Source organism: Amphimedon queenslandica, unplaced genomic scaffold (assembly GCF_000090795.2).
Source record: "Amphimedon queenslandica unplaced genomic scaffold, v1.1 AMPQUscaffold_13340, whole genome shotgun sequence".
Taxonomy (NCBI): Eukaryota; Metazoa; Porifera; class Demospongiae; order Haplosclerida; family Niphatidae; genus Amphimedon; species Amphimedon queenslandica.
The window spans coordinates 152,496-174,316 of NW_003546424.1; the positions used below are offsets into that span (position 1 = coordinate 152,496).

The 21,821-nt window shown below is 32.5% G+C and overlaps 5 protein-coding genes and 3 long non-coding RNA genes across 9 annotated transcripts in view; 7 read left to right on the forward strand and 1 right to left on the reverse strand.

The window, feature by feature from the left end:
• Positions 1-1,701, forward strand: part of LOC105313226 (uncharacterized) — a 4,657-nt gene extending 2,956 nt beyond the window's left edge. The window contains exons 6-8 of the mRNA XM_019998086.1: positions 861-899; positions 1,056-1,379; positions 1,430-1,701. Coding sequence (XP_019853645.1) covers positions 861-899; positions 1,056-1,379; positions 1,430-1,701 — 635 coding nt within the window. The remainder of the gene's footprint in view (positions 1-860; positions 900-1,055; positions 1,380-1,429) is intronic.
• Positions 1,702-2,233: 532 nt separating this feature from the next.
• LOC109582991 (uncharacterized) lies at positions 2,234-2,748 on the forward strand. The gene is made up of 2 exons (XR_002185311.1): positions 2,234-2,306; positions 2,352-2,748. It is a non-coding gene; the product is annotated as an uncharacterized LOC109582991 (long non-coding RNA).
• Positions 2,749-2,997: 249 nt separating this feature from the next.
• Positions 2,998-6,579, forward strand: LOC109582993 (uncharacterized). Of its 2 annotated transcripts, none has more exons than XR_002185313.1 (2): positions 2,998-3,028; positions 6,517-6,579. It is a non-coding gene; the product is annotated as an uncharacterized LOC109582993 (long non-coding RNA). The 2 variants fall into 2 exon arrangements; XR_002185312.1 differs by lacking the exon at positions 2,998-3,028 and adding an exon at positions 6,312-6,472.
• Positions 6,580-6,884: 305 nt separating this feature from the next.
• On the forward strand, positions 6,885-8,216 carry LOC109582992 (uncharacterized). The gene is made up of 5 exons (XM_019998107.1): positions 6,885-7,168; positions 7,224-7,513; positions 7,555-7,617; positions 7,702-7,776; positions 7,820-8,216. Exons 2-5 carry the CDS (start codon positions 7,348-7,350, stop codon positions 8,104-8,106), a joined length of 591 nt encoding a protein of 196 aa, XP_019853666.1. The 5' UTR covers positions 6,885-7,168; positions 7,224-7,347; the 3' UTR covers positions 8,107-8,216.
• Positions 8,217-8,369: 153 nt separating this feature from the next.
• Positions 8,370-9,360, forward strand: LOC109582982 (uncharacterized). The gene is made up of 4 exons (XM_019998087.1): positions 8,370-8,517; positions 8,567-8,887; positions 8,935-9,198; positions 9,251-9,360. Exons 1-4 carry the CDS (start codon positions 8,463-8,465, stop codon positions 9,358-9,360), a joined length of 750 nt encoding a protein of 249 aa, XP_019853646.1. The 5' UTR covers positions 8,370-8,462.
• Positions 9,361-9,366: 6 nt separating this feature from the next.
• On the forward strand, positions 9,367-10,419 carry LOC109582987 (uncharacterized). Its single transcript, XR_002185308.1, has 3 exons — positions 9,367-9,562; positions 9,618-10,072; positions 10,128-10,419. It is a non-coding gene; the product is annotated as an uncharacterized LOC109582987 (long non-coding RNA).
• A 3,296-nt stretch (positions 10,420-13,715) lies between these two features.
• Positions 13,716-15,804, forward strand: LOC105313227 (flocculation protein FLO11-like). The gene is made up of 10 exons (XM_019998105.1): positions 13,716-13,817; positions 13,860-14,213; positions 14,263-14,526; positions 14,742-14,833; positions 14,887-15,082; positions 15,142-15,219; positions 15,271-15,339; positions 15,387-15,518; positions 15,574-15,638; positions 15,686-15,804. Exons 1-10 carry the CDS (start codon positions 13,769-13,771, stop codon positions 15,686-15,688), a joined length of 1,302 nt encoding a protein of 433 aa, XP_019853664.1. The 5' UTR covers positions 13,716-13,768; the 3' UTR covers positions 15,689-15,804.
• A 758-nt stretch (positions 15,805-16,562) lies between these two features.
• LOC100635527 (nuclear pore complex protein DDB_G0274915-like) overlaps positions 16,563-21,821 on the reverse strand; it is a 9,107-nt gene continuing 3,848 nt past the window's right edge. The window contains exons 8-9 of the mRNA XM_019998089.1: positions 18,610-18,761; positions 16,563-17,067 (exon numbers count right to left, since the gene is read on the reverse strand). Coding sequence (XP_019853648.1) covers positions 16,807-17,067; positions 18,610-18,761 — 413 coding nt within the window. The 3' untranslated portion in view covers positions 16,563-16,806. The remainder of the gene's footprint in view (positions 17,068-18,609; positions 18,762-21,821) is intronic.

Sequence of the window (21,821 nt, forward strand, 5' to 3'; positions counted from 1 at the left end):
GAAAAAATATAAAAATGTAGATTTCTCTCTGAGTCATTTTGACAAAATACCTTGTGCATAGCAATTTTTGAGCAACTTTAAAAATTTATTAAAAATCAAATTTTGGTCAAAATAAGATTAAATTTTAATGACAAGTACATGTAGATATGCATCAAAGAAAATTATCAGAATTTTCTTGAAGCCATTTTTGACCCCATGGTCATTGACCAAATTTTGATATCAATTGGGCCAGACCAGTTCTTGGCCTTCCTTCAGGACAACTCTCTTTTTTGTGCCTTAATTGTTATTTTTCATCCCTTAATTTTTGTGTTTGTCCTGTAAAACTTTATTAAATTAAATTAAAAAATTAAATTAAATTTCTTTTATATTATCTCATGTGTAAAAGCAGCAAACAATCATAAACATTAATAACAATAATAATACTGACAGTATTATTAATTAATGACGAAATGGTCAATTAATAACAGAAGGAGGAGGGGGAAGGGGAACAAAGAAAGGGAACAATAATATAAGTACATGTACATGTAATAATACGTGCAGCAGTCAAATATACTAAAAATTAATCAGACATAGAGACTTGAGAGAAGAAAAGAAAAGAAGGGGAAAGACAATAAGACAGTGTGCTTATGCTAGTTCAAAGTAGTTCAGTAATTAATTAATAATAGTTTTCTATGGTTATTTTTATTTAATTTTATTGTGTCTTGAAATATTTGTCATGACAACACCAGTTGTGTAAATGCATGATTATTGTCTTGTCATCAATACAATTCATCATTGTCACCACCCACTGAAGTTAGTCATTGTCTTGTTCACTTAGTGTAAGTTATATTTTTATGATGTATCTACTGATATTGCTTTAGGTACACCAGGAGAGTTCACTAACTGTCCTATATCTATTTGTACTAGTGTGGACACCAGATAGTATAAGACACATCACATCTCAACAGCAATAATGGAGATGATTGTATCTTTCCTGTATTTTATGTGGTTGTTTAATCATCTTGATGGTATAGCTAGAAAATAATTAAAGCTATAAGCTCATTTTTTGAATATAGGTACTCCTCAGTTCACTATATGTCCCAGCTCAGTGTGTCTCTCTCAACCAGTTACTTATGAGTGTAACAGTGGATCAAATATTCTTATATGGAGAGTGCTAGATACTAATGGTGGTAGTGTTGGTACTGAGTCTTATACTGATTTTGAAGATGATGTTGGTGCTACTGGTTCTATTGGTAGTCAGTTTGATACTGTCTTGACTGTTGATGGATCTTCTCTTGTTTCTAATATAACATTCAATTCTACTTTAAATATAAATAATTATATTGTCCAATGTGGAGATGCTAGTGGTACTTTAATGAACTGTTCTATAGTAATAGCAGGTATGTCATCCACTGTACTATTTCAACTTGTAGCCATTATTTCTTTAAAGATATTCCAGTTGCTCCTATTCCTGGTAGTATCACCTTTTATTCTGACAGGCTCCACTTCTCCTGGTCCCCATCAACCAGTCCTTGTGTATCTCATTACAATGTTAATGTTACTAGTATTGAATGCACTATCAATACTACTGACACTAGTCTGAGTTTACCAGTACCTTCAACTAATGATACAGAATATTATATTAGTGTAGTAGCTGTTGACACTGGTGGTAGATATATGGATCCTGTTGGTGAAAGAACATTTGTAGCAGATGGTAAGTAGATTAATGTTGGTAGATTTATCATCAAATATTTAATAATAGTCCCTGAATTTGTAACTGACTTAACATTAAGTCAGACTGGTCTCACTATTGATGTATCATGGAATGAAGGGAATAAAATAATTAATATTATTATTAGCATTATATTTCTTTGTAGCCAGCTACTTCTATGTATCTCCCTGTATTGTACTATACATTACATCATAATGTTCTTGATTCTCATACTAATGTAACAGTATCAACTCCTGGACCAGCCAGACTAACATACAGTGTACCTAATGCTACAGTAGGAATAGCTGCTGTTAATATATTAGGAATCGGTCCTACTGCATCAGGCATAATAAGTTAGTCACAAACTCAGTATCCTAATTACTGCTACTTGCAGGTATACATGCTTCTACTCTCATAACAACAGTTACAGATACCACTACTTTAATAAGGACTCGTGGTAAGCTATTATTGCCATTATTTCATTGAGTACATACCACAATCCATATTAGTTGATTGTTATTGCTTCATTCATTTTTAATAGTGGCTATCTCATCAACAAGAATAACTTCACCTACTCCCACTAGTACATGTACCCCTTCAGCTTGCACTGAGCAAAGTAAGCAGCTAACATGAGACTACATGATTGTACTATTGTTTATAGGCAGTGATACTGTTAGTGCATTAGTTATCAGTTTCCCTATCACTGTTATACTGTCAGTAATAATATCATCAGTTTTATCTTCAATCATCACATATTGCTGTTGTGTATCAAGATCAGTAAAGTCTTACAGTGTTACTAATCCATCAACAGCAGCTGCTGATTATGAGATACCAATGAAAACCAGTTCCCTTGAGATGAAGGATAATATGGCGTATGGTCATGTTAGTGTTGGTAATAGATCTACCAGTAGAACAACACAAACAGTTTATGAAACTGTTCAATCATAAACTACAGCTACTACTAATGGAATTGTTTTTGTTTATGCATAGATGCATGATAGTTATTTCTTTCATAACTTTGTGTTTTTCCTAATTTGAAAATGACAATATTATGTCCCCAGTTATCTAAACAAATACAACATGAATTTCATTGACATTGCTTCATCATCAATTCATCATTGTCACCACCCACTGAAGTTAGTTTACTTGTTTAAGTGTAAGTTATATTTTATAATCAAGTGCCTATTCATATTGCTTTAGGTACACCAGGAGAGCTCACTAACTGTCCTATATCTTTTTGTACTAGTGTGGACACTAGACAGTATAAGACCCATCATATCTCAACAGCAATAATGAAGATGATTGTATCTTTTATGTTGTTATTTAACTATCTTGATGGTAATAGCTAGGAAATAATTATTAGCTCATTTTTGAATATAGGTACTCCTCAGTTCACCGATTGTCCCAGTTCATTGTGTCTCTCTCAGTCAGTTAGTTATGAATGTAGTGTAAATACAACTGGTGGAGCTGATACTTTAAGATGGAGAGTATTGGATGATAATTATAATCAAATTACTGGTGCTGTTGCATATAATATATACCAAACATTACCAGCAATGTCAGCAATTGGTAGTGACTTCATTGCTAACCTGATTAATAGTTCTGGTCCTATTGTCTCTAATGTATCATTTACTACATCAATAAGTATCAGTAATTATACTGTTGAATGTGAAGCACTTGGTATTACTGGTAGCTATACACCAGTTACCTGTCCTATATTAATAGCAGGTAAAATATTTTATTTAATCAGTAGAATCAATTCACTCTTGGTAGAATCTAACAGTCTTTCTTTCTCCCTCTTAAAGATATTCCAGCTGCCCCTGTTCCTAATGATCTTAACTTCACCTCTGATACTCTTAACTTCTCCTGGTCCCCATCAGCCAGTCCTTGTTTATCTCATTACAGTGTTAATGTTACTAGTATTGAATGCACTATCAGTACTACTGATACTAGTCTGAGTTTACCAGTACCTTCAACTAATGATACAGAATATTCTATTAGTGTAGTAGCTGTTGATACTGGTGGTAGATATATAGATCAAGAAGGAAAAAAATTTATACCTGATGGTAAGTGATGTTTACTTGCATGACTATATAAGTTGACTTGCTATTGTTTGAAATAGTTCCACCAGCTGTTATTAGTTTTGCAGTCAGTCAAACCTATCCTGATGATGAGGATGATGTTAATATTACTGTATCATGGAATAAAGTAAAGTATATAGATGGCACAATAATTAATGTAACCAATATAATCTTATTTAGCCACCTTCCTCTTCTTGTCCTAATGTATCAAGTTATATAATATATCATGACGTTCCTGATCCTGATACTATCATAACAATACCAGCTCCTACCACTACATACAATATACCTGGTGCTACAGTAGGATCAGTATATACTGTTGGAGTGGCTGCTGTTAATGTATTGGGGACTGGTGATACCACATCAACTACAATAAGTTAGTTATTGTTGATATTTAAGATATTGGATATGTTGAAGTTTTATTTAATTTTACTTCTCTTTCAGGCATCCTTGGTACCACTGTTACTCCTACCTCTTCAAATATGATTGTGTCATCTTCAGCTATGACAGTTACACCCTCTCCTACAAGTATGAATTAATAACCATTGAATACATTTATGTCCCTAATGATCGAGCTAATGATATACCTACAGGTCTGTCCAGTAGCTCTGTAGGAGTAACAGTAACACCAAGCACATCATCAACACCAACAGACAGCACTAGATCTAGTATACGATAATTACTGTCATCATTATTTTTTAAATTTAGCTACAGGTGGATTAAACAATACAGTGTACATTGGTATAGGAGCTGGTGCAGCAGTGATTGTCATTATTATACTAATAGTAGTCATTATTGTTGGTTATCTGGTCTGGCGTAAACCTTGGAAAGGACGGAAAGGTCAGCACTATTCACTTATTTAAAGTACAGCTGCAATGTCTCATTATTTCTATAGAAAACACTACCACCAATACAGTAATATATGATACACCAACAGATACAGTACAGGTGGTTCCTAATGTACCAGTTAGTATGAATACAGCTTATGGAACAGCCACTGGTACTAGAGGAGTAGTACATACTTCAGATAATGTTGCTTATGGTCAAGTGAGTGCTACTAGTAACACTGGAGCAAGGCAACCTGATACTGTTGTATATGAAGCAGTTCAATAATGGAATGTGTATGTTATGTATAGCAACATGTTCTTACTTTATCAATTTTTAATTATTGTTTTGAAAACTGTACAACTGTAGACCAATTGTTTTCATTTCCTTATTGTTAAATTAGTTTTTATAGTTAGAAAAATCAATACTATAAATATAATAGAATTCTCTCAAAGCCATTTTTGATGAAATACCCAGTAATCTATATATGGTCTTTTGCCCAATTTTTAAGCAACTTTAAAAATCCAAATTTCATTGAAATCATCTCAAATTTGATAAATAACAAAAAATTTATATCTATCAGAAAAAATTATTAAAATATAGATTTCTTTCAGAGCCATTTTTTGAAAAAATTTGGCCCACAACCAAAAACTATATTTTTGGCCAAATTGGAATAACTTTAATTTTTTTAAAAATTCAAATGTGATCAAAATCAGTTCAAACTTAATATACAACATAAGGACATGCATATCTATTTTTTTTAAATACTAGAATGCAGAATTTATGGAGCCATTTTTGATGAAATTTGGCCAATGACCAAAGACTATACCTTGGGTTTTTGACCAAATATTTGAGTAGCTTTAAAAATTCATAAAAATCTAATTTTGATCGGAATTAGCTGAAATTTGATATATAAAACGAGGACATGTATATCTATAAAAAAAAACTATACAATTTAGATTTCTCTTGGAGCCATTCATGATCAAAGGCTATTATAGCCTAGAAAATTTTGGAGTAATTTTTTAAATTATAAAAAAATCCAATTGTGAATTGTACTGCAATATTCATGACTGCAATAAGTACACATATTGTAACAGGTGATGATTATATTAAATATAATAAATATGTAAATTTTTACAATGTTACTATGTTACTAATCAATCAACAGCAGAGTTTTTATTTAAGTGCTGTGGTGTTTGAAAATGACAGTAGAGCATAATTTTTTCTATAATGCCAATTTTTATTTAATTTTGTTGTGGCGTGAAAAATTTGTCAAGACAAACACCATTTGTGTAAACAGACCAGTGGCGGGTCTAGGGGGGGCCTGGGGGGGCCATGGCCCCCCCCAAAATTTTTGTGGTGAAGTATAAAATTAGTTTTATCTATGTAAACTGTGAAACAGCTGCAGTGCTTGACTGTGTAAACAATCTGTAAACCACAAAGGAGCTCATTTAAGAGGCCTAATCTTCTAAATTTTGACTTTCCAAATGAAATCCTGCAAGCCTGGTTGACCGCACCCACTAATTATCCCACCCATATCATTAAGGCCCCCCCAGAAATTCAATCCTAGAACCGCCACTGAAACAGACACAGCATGAATTCCATTGACATTGCATTATCATCAATTCATCATCATTGTCACCACCCACTGAAGTTAGTCATTGTCTTGTTTACTTGTTTCAGTGTAAGTTATATTTTTATGATGAAGTATCTATTCATATTGTTTTAGGTACACCAGGAGAGTTCACTAACTGCCCTATATCTTTTTGTACTAGTAGGGACACTAGACAGTATAAGACCCATCATATCTCAACAGCAATAATGAGGATTATTGTATCTTTCCTGTCTTTTATGTTGTTATTTAATTATCTTAATGGTAAATTCATAATAGCTAGAGCTATAAGCTCATTTTTAAAATAGGTACTCCTCAGTTCACTACATGTCCTAGTTCAGTGTGTCTCTCTCAACCAGTTACTTATGAGTGTAACAGTGGAGCAACTACTCTTATATGGCTAGTATTAGATACTAATGGTGATAGGGTTGGTAATCCTGTAATTTTTACTGAGTTTGCAAATAATGTTGGTGATACTGATTCTATTGGTGGTCAGTTCAATACTGTCTTGATTAATGATACCAATCCACTTGGTGCTAATATAACATTCACTCCTACTTTAAGCATGAATAATTATACTGTCCAATGTGGAGATGGTAGTGTTGATAATATAGTGAACTGTTCTATAGGGATATCAGGTAGACTACATGTATGTAATGTTGTAACAGTAAAATTTTAAATTTCTAATTTTTACAGATATTCCATCTGTTCCTATTCCTGGTAGTATCACATTTTATTCTGACAGGCTCCACTTCTCCTGGTCCCCATCAGCCAGTACTTGTTTATCTCATTACAGTGTTAATGTTACTAGTATTGAATACACTATCAGTACTACTGATACTAGTCTGAGTTTACCAGTACCTTCAACTAATGATACAGAATATTCTATTAGTGTAGTAGCTGTTGATACTGGGGGTAGATATATGGATCCTGTTGGTGAAGAAACATTTGTAGCAGATGGTAAGCATAGATTAATGATGATAGATTTATTGCTAAATATTGATTTTATCAATAGTCCCTGAATTTGTAACTGACTTAACATTAAGTCAAACTGGTCTCAGTATTAATGTATCATGGAATGAAGTGAATTAAATAATTAATAATATTATCATAATTTTTCTTTGTAGCCAGCTACCCCTATGTACCTCCCTGTATTATACTATACATTACATCATAATGTTCTTGATTCTCATTCTAATATAACAGTATCAGCTCCTACCATTACATACAATGTACCTGATGCTACTGTTGGAATAGCTGCTGTTAATGCATTAGGAGTTGGTCCTACTGCATCAGGCATAATAAGTTAGTCACAAACTCAGTATCCTAATTACTCCTACTTGCAGGTATACATGCTTCTACTCTCATAACAACAGTTACAGATACCACTACTTTAATAAGGACTGATGGTAAGCTATTATTGCCATTATTTCATTGAGTACATACCACAATCCATATTAGTTGATTGTTATTGCTTCATTCATTTTTCATAGTGGCTATCTCATCAACAAGAATAACTTCACCTACTCCCACTAGTACATGTGCTCCTTCAGCTTGCACTGAGCAAAGTAAGCAGTTAACATGATTACATGATTATACTATTGTTTATAGGCAGTGATACTGTTAGTGCATTAGCTATCAGTTTCCCTATCACTGTTATACTGTCAGTAATAATATCATCAGTTTTATCTTCAATCATCACTTATTGCTGTTGTGTATCAAGATCAGTAAAGTCTTACAGTGTTACTAATCCATCAACAGCAGCTGCTGATTATGAGATACCAATGAAAACCAGTTCCCTTGAGATGAAGGATAATATGGCGTATGGTCATGTTAGTGTTGGTAATAGATCTACCAGTGGAACAACACCAGCAGTTTATGAAACTGTTCAGTCATAAACTATAACTACTACTAATGGAATTGTTTTTGTTTATGCATAGATGCACGATAGTTATTCCTTTCATAATTTTGTGTTTTTCCTAATTTGAAAATGACAATATTATGTCCCCAGTTATCTAAACAAATACAACATGAATTTCATTGACATTGCTTTATCATCAATTCATCATTGTCACCACCCACTGAAGTTAGTCATTGTCTTGTTTGCTTGTTTAAGTGTAAGTTATATTTTTATAATCAAGTGCCTATCCATATTGTTTTAGGTACACCAGGAGAGTTCACTAACTGTCCTATATCTTTTTGTACTAGTGTGAACACTAGACAGTATAAGACACATCACATCTCAACAGTAATAATGGAGATAATTCTATCTTTCCTGTCTTTTATGTTGTTATTTAATCATCTTGATGGTAATAGCTAGGAAATGATTAAAGCTATGAGCTCATTTTTTAAATATAGGTACTCCTCAGTTCACTACATGTCCCAGTTCAGTGTGTCTCTCTCAACCAGTTACTTATGAGTGTAACAGTGGAGCAGATACTCTTGCATGGATAGTACTAGATACTAATGGTGATAGGGTTGGTAGTCCTGTAGCTTATACTGTGTTTAATAATGTTGGTGATACTGGTTCTATTGGTGGTCAGTTTATTACTGTCTTGACTGTTGGTGGTTCTTCTCTTGTTTCTAATATAACATTCACTCCTACTTTAAATATGAATAATTATACTGTCCAATGTGGAGCTGTTGGTACATTAGTGAACTGTTCTATAGTAATAGCAAGTATGTCATCTGCTGTACTATTTTAACTTGTAGCTATTTCTTTACAGATATTCCATCTGCTCCTATTCCTAGTAGTATCACATTTTATTCTGACAGTCTTACCTTCCCCTGGTCCCCATCAAACAGTTCTTGTTTATCTCATTACAATGTTAATGTTACTAGTATTGAATACACTATAAGTACTAATGATACTAGTCTGAGTTTACCAGTACCTTCAACTAATGATACAGAACATTCTATTAGTGTAGTAGCTGTTGATACTGGTGGTAGATATATGGATCCTGTTGATCAAAGGACATTTGTAGCTGATGGTAAGCAGACACTTATTGATTAACTCATTGTTATATAAATATTTATTAATAGTCCCTGAATTTGTAACTAATATACAATTAAATCAGACTGATCTTAGCATTGATGTGTCATGGGAAGAAGTAAAGAAAATTATTAACCAATATTTTATGCTTTTTTTGTAGCCACCTGCCCTTATGTTTCTCCCTGTATTGAGTTACATAATATATCCTAATGTCACTGATCTTAATAATAATATAACAATACCAGCTCCTACCACTACATACAATATACCTGATGCTACACTAGGATCAGTATATACTGTTGGAGTGGCTGCTAGCAATGTATTAGGAATAGATACTACTGATTTTGCATCAGCTACAATAAGTTAGTTATTGTTGATTATTATAATATAAATAAATATATTTTAAATACACTTTAGTGATAATTTCAACTGCAATGACTGAAATGTTTTCATCTACTATATCATTTCCTGCTATATCTACTTCTTCCCTCACTTCTGCAGGCACTGTTAGTAATTCTGTTCCTTCCGCTACAAGTAGTACATTAATGAGTACAACAATAATGTCACCTTCTAGTAGCAATAATGTACCTGGTAAGCTTATAATACTTTACATTATAATATTAATAATAGTTACAAGTATGAGCAAAGCAACACAATTCACATTAACAACAACTGCACCAACTAACAGTCCTAGCCTATATGCTATAATCAATTTTGCAATGTTGTTATTTTTTAAAATTTAGCTACAGGTGGGTCAAACAGTACAGTGTACATTGGTATAGGAGCTGGTGTAGCACTGATTGCCATTGTTATACTAATACTCATTATTGTTGGTTGTATGGTCTGGCGTAAACCTTGGAAAAGAGACAAAGGTCAGTGCTACTCACTTATGTAAAGTACAGCTGCAATGTCTCATTATTTCTATAGAAAACACTACCACCAATACAGTAATATATGATACACCAACAGATACAGTACAGGCGGTTCCTAATGTACCAGTTAGTATGAATACAGCTTATGGAACAGCCACTGGTAGTAGAGGAGTAGTACGTACTTCAGATAATGTTGCTTATGGTCATGTGAGTGCTACTAGTAACACTGGAGCAAGGCAACCTGATACTGTTGTATATGAAGCAGTTCAATAATGGAATGTGTTTGTTATGTATAGTGACATGTTCTTACTTTATCAATTTTTATTATTGTTTTGAAAACTGTAGAAATACAGATCAATTGTTTTCATATCCTTATTTTTAAATTAGCTATGCTATAAACATAATAAAAATAAAAAGCCATTTTTCATGAAATAACCAGTACTATTATAGCCCGTGGTTTTTGGTCTGATTTTTGAGCAAATTAAAAAATTTGTAAAAAAATCTAGTATTAATCAAAATCAGCTCAAACATGATAAATGACATTATATCTATAAGAAAAATATAAAAATAGAATTTTTTGGAGCCATTTTTTACAAATACCCTGTACTGTACTCCAGGTCTTCTGGGGCAAATTTAAAATTTATAAATTTTGATCAAAATAAAATCAAAATTTTACAAAACATAAGAACATGTATATGTATCAGAAAAATTATAAGAATTCTCTTGAGGCCCATTTAATACAATGTCATGGTCATTGAAAAAATTTTGATATCAATTCCTATTATTACCACCCCATCATGTTATGAATGTAAAGCAGCAAACAATTATGAACATTAATAACAATAATAATACTCACAATCTAATATTAATTAATGACCAAACAGTCAATTAATATAACAGAAAGAGAAATAGAGAGAGAGATGATATTATGATAATATCATACCATATCAAGAGTGCGACTGATATGTGGTACATATGGTGTTTGTAGTGTCAGTGCAGTGTCTGTAGTGTCAGTGGTGTCAGTGGTGTTTTGTATTTGGTGTCAGTAGCATATGCATAAAGTTACAACAACAATGTGCATTGGAAACACAGTCATATAAGCTAGGGAATAGCTCAATCAATGGTTGCAATAACAACAAGCACATACTCATAGTAGCGTGATATTAAAATCAGCTCATTTTAAGGTGACATAACCCACCCAAGCAAAAATCGTCAAAGTTGATCCTAACCTTTACTTTTTCATTTGATACAAGATGGCAGCCCTTCTCCTTAAATCATGTCTTCTTCTCTTAGTGGCCCAATCTCTTTCATTGTGTGTCGTTGAGGAAGGAACAGACTCCGCTTGTACTAATTCATCTTTACTGCTTGTATCTAGAAGCCAAATAAAGGAAAATAATGGATATTCAATGATAGTTAGCCAACTACCCAACATCACTACAAATTGTACAACTACCAGCAACTTTAAAAACCTTGATGCATACATTGGACTGGCCAAACTGAAGGTAGAGTTCCTTGATACAGAAAATACAACAGCAAAGGTATGATGACTAATTAACTATACTAGCAAATAAGGTGACCTGATTTTATCTGTTTTTAGATAACTGTCCCAGGTAACATTGGTAGCGGTCAACACCCCATTTCTTTACTATACTCGACTAAAGACCCAAACTGCTGCAAGGTAGAAGCAAAATTGGATCATGAGATAACACTGAGAGTCATTGGTTAGGCTATATGCATGCATACAAGTTAATTAGTCACTCACATTTGCATAGAGTGACACAAAATTTCAAGGGTATATAATTTCATGTTTTTCATAAAAGTTCTTAAATTTTTTAATTTTAAAAAGATTACATTTTGTGTTTTCACACGTCCATATGCACATATGCATTAAATTCATATGCTGTATATATGCAGTGAATACTTTCAAGGTATTAATTTTTATGAGTAAAAAATCAGCCACAAAATCTACAAAATTAAATATCCCATGAAATTTTTTATGGCATTTAAATAAGTTGAGGCTTGCACATAAAAACTTTTTTATATACCAAAATAAAGCCTCAACTATTAAGTATGTGTTCTTCCATTTCAGATGATCCTTCTGTACATCATGTGAGCACTGATCCTGAAATTTTACAGTGTAAACTTCATCTAAATATCTCTGACATATGGACAGAATTTGCATTGAACAATGTTGCACTCGGGTACTGTGGGCAATTTACTAGTCAAGTGGAACACAAAAATGATGTCTCTATCTATTATGATGATGTCTGCACTTTAAAAATCAATAAGTTTAAAGAATATAACGAAGGGAATTACTCATGCTCGGTGATAGTTCCTAATCCTGATGGCGTTGGTTTCAAAAAATTCAACTCAACATCAATACACCTTAAGCATGATAATACTGCAAATACACTTGCAATTGGCTTTGGTATTGGTGTTCCTTTGTCTTTTATAATTTTATTTGCTGTCATGATATTTTGCTGCATTTTTAGGGATAGAATCAAGGATCGCTGTGCTAAAATCATCAGATGCTATTCGGGAGAAAGGCTAAATAGTGATTAACAGCAGACCATCTAGATTTACACAATTTTAAAGATTAGTTAGCTGCTTACCTATTATTGTTTAAACTTAGAAGCAAACCATTATTAGTATTAACAATAAATTATTGTCTTTTTTGATAAATAAGTTTTATTTTAGTGATTAACAAGCTGACCAGGCACTGCAATTATCTACAGTCATCATTGGTATCCAAACTCAACAGTAAACACCCAAAATTAATTTATCATTTAGCATAGCCAGGCTCCTCACCTCAGACTAAAAATGAAAAATCTATTAAAGCAATTTTTGACAAAATACCATGGTCTTTGGCCGAGCAACTTTAAAATTATAAAAAAACAATTTTGATTGGAATCAGCTCAAACTTGACATACAAAAATTATTAAAATTTTGATTTCTCTTGGTGCTATTTTAAAATTTACCAAATAATCAAAGGCTATAGCCTTGAGTCTTTGGCCAAATTTTGGAGTAGCTTTAAAAATTAGTAAAAAGTTCGATTTTGATCAGAATCACCTTAAACTTGATATACAATATAAAGACATGTATATCTATCAGAAAAAAATATAAAAATGTAGATTTATTTTTGAGCCATTTTGATATCAATTCTTATTATATTACCTTATCATGTTATGAATGTAAAGGCAGCAAACAATCATGAACATTAATAACAATAATAATAATACTCACAACCTAATATTAATTAATGACCAAACAGTCAATTAATAACAGACATTTGAGAGAAGAGAAAGAAAGAACACTAGTTCAAAGTACCTAATTAATAATAGTTTCAATGGTATAAAAAAATTTGCTGCTGCACTTCTGGACACGCTCTGTAAAAAAGAAGGAAATTCAGAATATACAGTGATGAATACATAACAGTATACTGTAATCGCTAACGATTGTAAAAGTTATTTTTTGTTCTTAAAATAATAATAAACTACTACTAATAGTTATTGGCATCATAATTATGTGCTTCATTTAATTAAATAGTACAATAATACACATAGATCTAGTTTATCACTGTACTGCAAACGTCTATACAGTAATAAAATTAGCTAAGTAAACAATGTTAAGATCTAATCTACAGCATTTTTTCATCACCATGCAGTTCAGTTCACCACTGTTACCACCCACAACAAAATGAAGCTTTTCCTGACTGTCATGTTTTTGTCTTGTTCACTAGTGAAGTGTAAGTTTATTTCATAAAGTCTTTATAGTATGCTATATTTAGGCACTCCTGAGTTTAACTGTCCTACAAGTCCTTTATGTATTAATGAAACAGTTACTTACCAGTGTAGGGTGGACACAACTGGTTCAGCTAATACTTTACAATGGAGAGTATTGAATACTACTGGTGGTATACTTGGTGATACTTCGTATGCTTCATCAGCTAGTGAGGGAAGTATGGGATCGATTGGAACTCAATTCACTACTAACCTAACTTCTACTAGTGGTGCTATTGTTTCTGACATAACATTCACTGCTACAATGGATATCAATAATTATACTGTCCAATGTAGAGCACTTGATACTAACACTCCTGCACTGGTGGGAACTGATATGTGTTCTATAATACTGATAGAAGGTATGTAATAAGTGACAAAAGCTAAAGTCAGCTTTTTAGTCAATTCTAGGTATATTACCTGCTCCTATTCCAAATGAATTAATGATTGATCTTAACTCTTTTACCTTCTCCTGGTCCCCATCAACAAGTCCTTGTTTATCTCATTACAATGTTAATGTTACTAGTATTGAATACACTATCAGTACTACTGATACTAGTCTGAGTTTACCAGTACCTTCAACTAATGATACAGAATATTCTATTAGTGTAGTAGCTGTTGATACTGGTGGTAGATATATGAGCTCTAAAGAAATGAGAAAATTTATACCTGATGGTAAGAGATATAGATAACTTACATGTGCTTTAAAGATTGTAGAGTGGCTTAATCATGAACACTAAACATTGTGATTTTAACTCCCAATAAATTTTATGAATAGCTGTTTATTGCTTACGTTATATTAATAATAATTATTTAATAGTATAGTACCTGTAATTAAAGTCACTTTAAGATTATTAATTCTATAGTTTTTAATTATTATTTTAAAATAGTTCCACAAAGTGTTACTAACTTTGCAGTAAATCAGACTTATCCTGATCATGATGATGATACCGCTGTTAATATTACTGTATCATGGAATAAAGTAAATTATATAGATGACACAATAATTAATGTAACCAATATAATCTTATTTAGCCACCTTCCTCTTCTCGTCCTAATATATCAAGTTATATAATATATCATAATGTCACTGATCCTGATACTAATATAACAATACCAGCTCCTACCACTACATACAATATACCTGATGCTACAGTAGGATCAGTATATACTGTTGGAGTGGCTGCTGTTAATGTATTAGAAACTGGTCCTATTGTATCAGCTACAATAAGTCAGTTATTGTTAATATTAAATTGTTAAAATTTCATTTCTTACTAACTTCCTTTTCAGGCATTGTTAGTATTGTTGTTTCAACCACAATTATGACAGGATTATCTTCAAGTATGACAGTTACACCCTCTAGTCCAAGTATGTATGTATAACTATTGAATACATACATGTACCTAATGATACTGTTAGGTCCATCCAGCAGCTTTATGGGAGCTACAGTAACACCAATCACATCATCAACACCAACAAATGGCACCAGTATACATAATAGTAATTAATATCATTATTATATTTTTAAAATTCAGGTACAGGTGGATTAGACAGTACAGTATACATTGGTATAGGAGCTGGTGTAGCAGTGATTGTCATTGTTATACTAATAATACTCATTATTGTTGGTTGTTTGATCTGGTATAAACCTTGTAAAGGAGAGAAAGGTCAGTTATTGTAAAGTATAGCAATGTCTTATTATATGATACACCAACAATACAGTGCAGGATCCTTATCTACGAGCTAGTGAGAATATAGCTTATGGAAAAGCCATCAAACCAGTAGAAGTACATACATCAGATAATGTTGCTTATGGTCATGTGAATACTACTAGTAACACTGGAGCAAGGCAACCTGATACTGTTGTATATGAAGCAGTTCAATAATGGAATGTGTTTGTTATGTTTCCTTTACCAATTTTCATTATTGTTTTCAATGTAGACCAATTGTTTTCACTTCTTATTTTTAAAATAGTTAGAAAAATCTATACTATGAATATAATAAAAATAAAGAATTCTCTCGGTTTTTTTGATGAAATACTTAGTACTGTTATAGCTCATGGTCTTTGGCCTGATTTTTGAGCAATTTTAAAAATTCATTAAAAAATCCAATTTTGATTAAAACCAGCTCAAACTTAGTATACAACATAAGGTCATGTATATCTATCAGAAAAAAAAATTAAATGTAGATTTTCACTGAGCTGTTTTTGACAAAATTTAGCCGATGACCAAAGGCTATAACTTTGGGTTTTTGGCTAAATTTTGGAGTATCTTTAAAAATTTGTAAAAAAGCCAATTTTGATCAGAATCAACTCAAACTTGATACACAACATAAGGACATGCATATGTATCAAAAAATTATTTAAAATGTTGATTTCTTTTGGAGCCATTTTTGGCAAAATACCCTGTACATGGCTTTTTGCCCAATTTTTAGCAACTTAAAAAATTTATAGAAAATTCAGTTTTGATCAAAATCAGATCAAATTTTACACAACATAAGAACATGTACATATGCATTAGAGAAAATTATAAGAATTCTCTTGAAGCCATTTTTGACAAAACACAATGCCATGATCATTGACCAAATTTTGATATCAATTCCTATTATTATTACCCTATCATGTTATGAATGTAAAGGCAGCAAACAATTATGAACATTAATAACAATAATACTCACAACCCAATATTAATTAATGAACAAACAGTCAATTAATAATAGGAGGAGGAGGGGGAAGGGGAACAAAAGAAAAGGGAACAATAATATAAGTACATGTACATGTAATAATACGTACAGCAGTTAAAGCTAATAAAAATTAATGAGACACAGACACTTGAGAGAAGAAGAGAAAGAACAAAAAGGGAAAGACAACAAGACAGCATGTTTATACTAGTTCAAAGCAGTTCAGTAACTAATTAATAATAGTTTCCATGGTTACCTCCCCTCACTCAGTGTTTCTCATGATGGCCTCATATGAGCATACTGGACTTGATTACTGGTGTCCTTGGGTCTCTGGTGATGTCCACTAGACGTTGAAGCACTATGATCAAGATCAGCATACTCGGTACCCTCTGGAGGTGGGTTATGAGATGCTGCCGAATTTTGAATGGCAGAATATTCAACTGCTTCATGTGAATGTGAGCTTGCTGGTTTAGGAGGAGCTTGTCTCTTAGAGGAAGATGATTTAGCAGAGTGCTCTACTTCAGCATAATTAACAGCCTTGAGAAGAGAGAGAGAGGGAGGGAGAGAGAGGAAGGAGAAAGATCAATAAATAATATAAAAGCAAGCATTCACACAGACAACAAACATTTGCTAAACCAGCTGCAAATTCATTGTCATAGCAACGTATTGTTCAAAATAATGAGAAGCAACATCATCACAATCACATTATTGCATCATCACATGTACACACACACACATTCATTATGAGGACAATATCATATTATTTGTATATATAATTACAGATAATAATACTATAAAATACTACAAACTTCCCATTAAGTTACAGACAACACAATAAACATAAAATACACTATACAAAAGGTTAAGATAACACCTAACAAAAACAAATCTTAAAATGTATGTACATGTATATGTATACAGGCGCAACTGCTAATGGATTATTTTCAAATTTATTCTCTTGAGAAAAATAACATTAGAAATACAATATCATATCCTAAGGTGACACTTTTAAAATGGAAGTGATAATACACATACATATATTATACATGCATAATGTATATACATAATATATGCACACTTCTTGACAAACAAGATTTGGCCCAATGATTACAGAGAATTCAATACACCATTACATTCATACATGTACATACGTGTACATACACATTGATACATACATATACATATTGTATGTACATATACATACTGTTAATACATAATGTCCCCATCTAAAACTAAACATACTAAACATGAAAGTGAGGGATGACACAGTTAGTCTTATGTCTTCTTTACACAAAAAAGAAGTTGACATACCAACACACACACACACAATATAATGTACACACAAAAGAAAAGAGTAACCCATTCAATACATACACAAACAACACAACACAATAGAGCCAATACTACCAGCCAATATATGTACATGAATGAGTAATTGAGTGTAGCAGTACACATGTACTACTATTCTTTGAATATTAACACATTACATATATGTACATGTACATCCCATACTTATATTGACTCTCTATACTGTTACATTATGAGGGGGAGGCATTAAAAAAATTGACCTTCACTAATCATGTGATTACAGTGTGTGTGTACAGAATGAAGTGTAGTGGAAACAGCACTACCATATATAGGCATTAGGTATAGCTACTATCAGGAAACAGGGCCACACTATAGTAGCTGATGCTAAGGGCAAACACTCACAGAATGAGCCTACACTGTATAAGGTACACATACACATACATATGTACATATGTACATCAGTGGGCATATATGTCACTCCATAATGAACATATGACACTCATATATACACCATTAACATATAACTGATACATAAGTACAATTCATGGACATATATGTATATGCTTCATACACATCATGCTCATGTTCATGGACATGTAACCACATTAACTGGTGACCAATGAATACACATGAAGGACACATGTTGATGTACATTTTCTGTGTGTGACAAATATTGACAATAAGGTACAGGCTCTTTATAAATAATAAATACAGTGTTTAAGCAGTTGTGTATGTGTGTGTGTGTGCATGTATGTGCGTGTGTAAATTTACTTCAACTTTTTGATGAGGAGTAGGAGTAACAGAAGAATCTTTGTCTTTGTTTTTCTTCTTAACATAACATACCATAGCAATCCCCAATATAAGCAAACCTCCAATCATTACAATGATGGCAATTACTATACCAGCAATAGCACCAGCACTAACTATTAATAATCAATAATTAATATATAGAACAGTTACATGTACATACGTTGTGATGGTTCTTGAGTAGGAGGAGTCATAGTAGGAGTTGCACTAATGCCTGAAGTAAGGGAATAATAAGAAGATGTACTAGTTGAAGGTATTACAGGTGGTGGTGGTGTAGCAAGTATAGCTAAAGTACATATTATATATTTATATTTAAAGTAAAATAATAACTAACTTATTGTAGCTGATGTGGTAAGACCAGTTCCTAATGGATTAACAGCAGCTACTCCAACAGTATATTCTGATCCTACTGTAAAACCAGATAGAGTCCTTGAAGAAATATGTTGTGGTACTGTAGTATTTTGAGGTATACCAGAAACATTATATATGATATTATAGAAAAGTGGATCAGGAATTGGTGGCAAATCTCGTGGCTATAATAATTATTATTACTAATCATTATAACAATACAATCAATTACTGGATTCCATGATACAGTGATGTTAACAGTATCATTAATATCAGTTGGATAATCAGTTTGTGTTAACATCAGATTAGCAACATAACCAGGAACTAAAAATAATTAATAACATAAAATATTAATTTATATTACATTATAAGCTACTGCTTACCATTAAATATAATTTGACGTATTATAGACTCACTAGATCTACCACCAGTATCAACAGTTAATACACTAAAGTTATATAGTGTATTATTAGTTGATGATAGAGGTAAGTCCAGGTACGTGTAATTACTACTACTAGCGCTAACATTATAATAATTAATGCCATCCATTGAGCTAGTAGATCTAACAACAAGAACATAGTGAGATAAACAAGGACTCATGGATGAAACCCAGTTATAGCGTATATAGGTAGAGACAGGTGCTTCATAGGCGATAGCACCATTTTCAACAGGAGTTGGAATGCCTAAATAAAAACAAGTAGTAAGAAGTATCTTATTCATGATAGTATGACATACCTGCTATAACTATAGAACAGTTCACTAGTAATGTACCAGCACCTCCACACTGGACAATATAATCACTCATACTTAAAGTAGGAGTGAATGTTATATTAGCACCAAGAGAATTGGTACCATTAATCAAGACAGTATTGAACTGAGTACCAATAGAACCAGTAGTACCAACAGGACTAAACTGAGAATAAGCTACAGGAATACCAACACTGTCACCATTAGCATCTAGTACTATCCATGTAAGACTAGCTGCTCCACTGTTACACTCATAAGTAACTGGTTGAGAGAGACACACTGAACTGGGACATGTAGTGAACTGAGGAGTACCTATAAATCTTAATAAAGATGTGATTTCCACAAGCAAGATCTTACCAGACACTAGGAAAGTTAAATAAGAGAGAAACAGATAAGAGATGAGCTCTGTCTTCATCATGGAAGTTAATTGGGTGAAATGGGCGAGGTTCTTCTAGTCTACTGGGAGGGGCAGGTCGGAGGTGTTTTTGTACTTTTATAAAGGTATTAGATCTAGATATGGTGACATTTACTTATTTTGCTATTTTTGCATCTTTAGCTTTATTTTACTTTGTTGAAGGTAAAATTCAATTCATTTCAAATTTATAAATTCTCATTGCTTTTAGGTACTCCTCAGTTCACTACATGTCCCAGTAACCCAGTGTGTCTCTCTCAACCAGTTACTTATGAGTGTAACAGTGGAGCAGCTAGTCTTACATGGATAGTACTAGATGCTAATGGTGACAGTGTTGGTATTCCTGTAGGTTATTCTCAGTTTAGTCCTGTTGGTACTACTGGTTCTATTGGTACTCAGTTCAATACTGTCTTGATTAATGGTACCAATTCTCTTGGTGCTAATATAACATTCACTCCTACTTTAAGTATGAGTGATTATATTGTCCAATGTGGAGGTGCTGGTACATTACTAGTGAACTGTTCTATAGTAATAGCAGGTATGTCATACTATCATGAATAAGATACTTCTTACTACTTGTTTTTACTTAGGCATTCCAACTCCTGTTGAAAATGGTGCTATCGCCTATGGAGCACCTGTCTCTACCTATATACGTTTTAGCTGGGTTTCATCCATGAGTCCTTGTTTATCTCACTATGTTCTTGTTGTTAGATCTACTAGTTCAATGGATGACATTAATTATTATAATGTTAGCGCTAGTAGTAGTACTTACACGTACCTGGACTTACCTCTACCATCAACTAATAATACACTATATAACTTTAGTGTATTAGCTGTTGATACTGGTGGTAGATCTAGTGAGTCTATAATACGTCAAATTATATTTAATGGTAAGCAGTAGCTTATAATGTAATATAAATTAATATTTTATGTTATTAATTATTTTTAGTTCCTGGTTATGTTGCTAATCTGATGTTAACACAAACTGATTATCCAACTGATATTAATAATACTGTTAACATCACTGTATCATGGAATCTAGTAATTGATTTTATTGTAATAATAATTATTTATTATTATTATTATTATAGCAATCATATTTCTCACCAATTCCTGGTCCACTTTTCTATTATATCATATATAATGTTTCTGATGTACCTGAAAATACTACAGTACCACAGCATATTTCTTCAAGGACTCTATCTGGTTTTACAGTAGGATCAGAATATACTGTTGGAGTAGCTGCTGTTAATCCATTAGGAACTGGTCCTACCACAACAGCTACAATAAGTTAGTTATTATTTTACTTTAAATATAAATATATAATATATACTTTAGCTATACTTGCTACACCACCACCACCTGAAATACCTTCAACTAGTACATCTGTTGCCTCCTTTACTTCAGGCATTAGATCAACTCCAAGTACTACTCAAACTACTCCGAGTGTTTCTGCTACTGAAGGTACCAATAGACTCTTATTACTATAGTCATTCCTATACATTGCTATACATTAGGTTGTAATCCTGTCTCCAGTACTACTGTACCTATTGCAGTTAGTGTATCAGTGACATTTATACTGACAGCTATACTGTCTTCAACACTGTCAATAATACTGACACTGATGTGTGTTAGAAGCAGATCCAATAAACCAGTTGAACTTAAACCA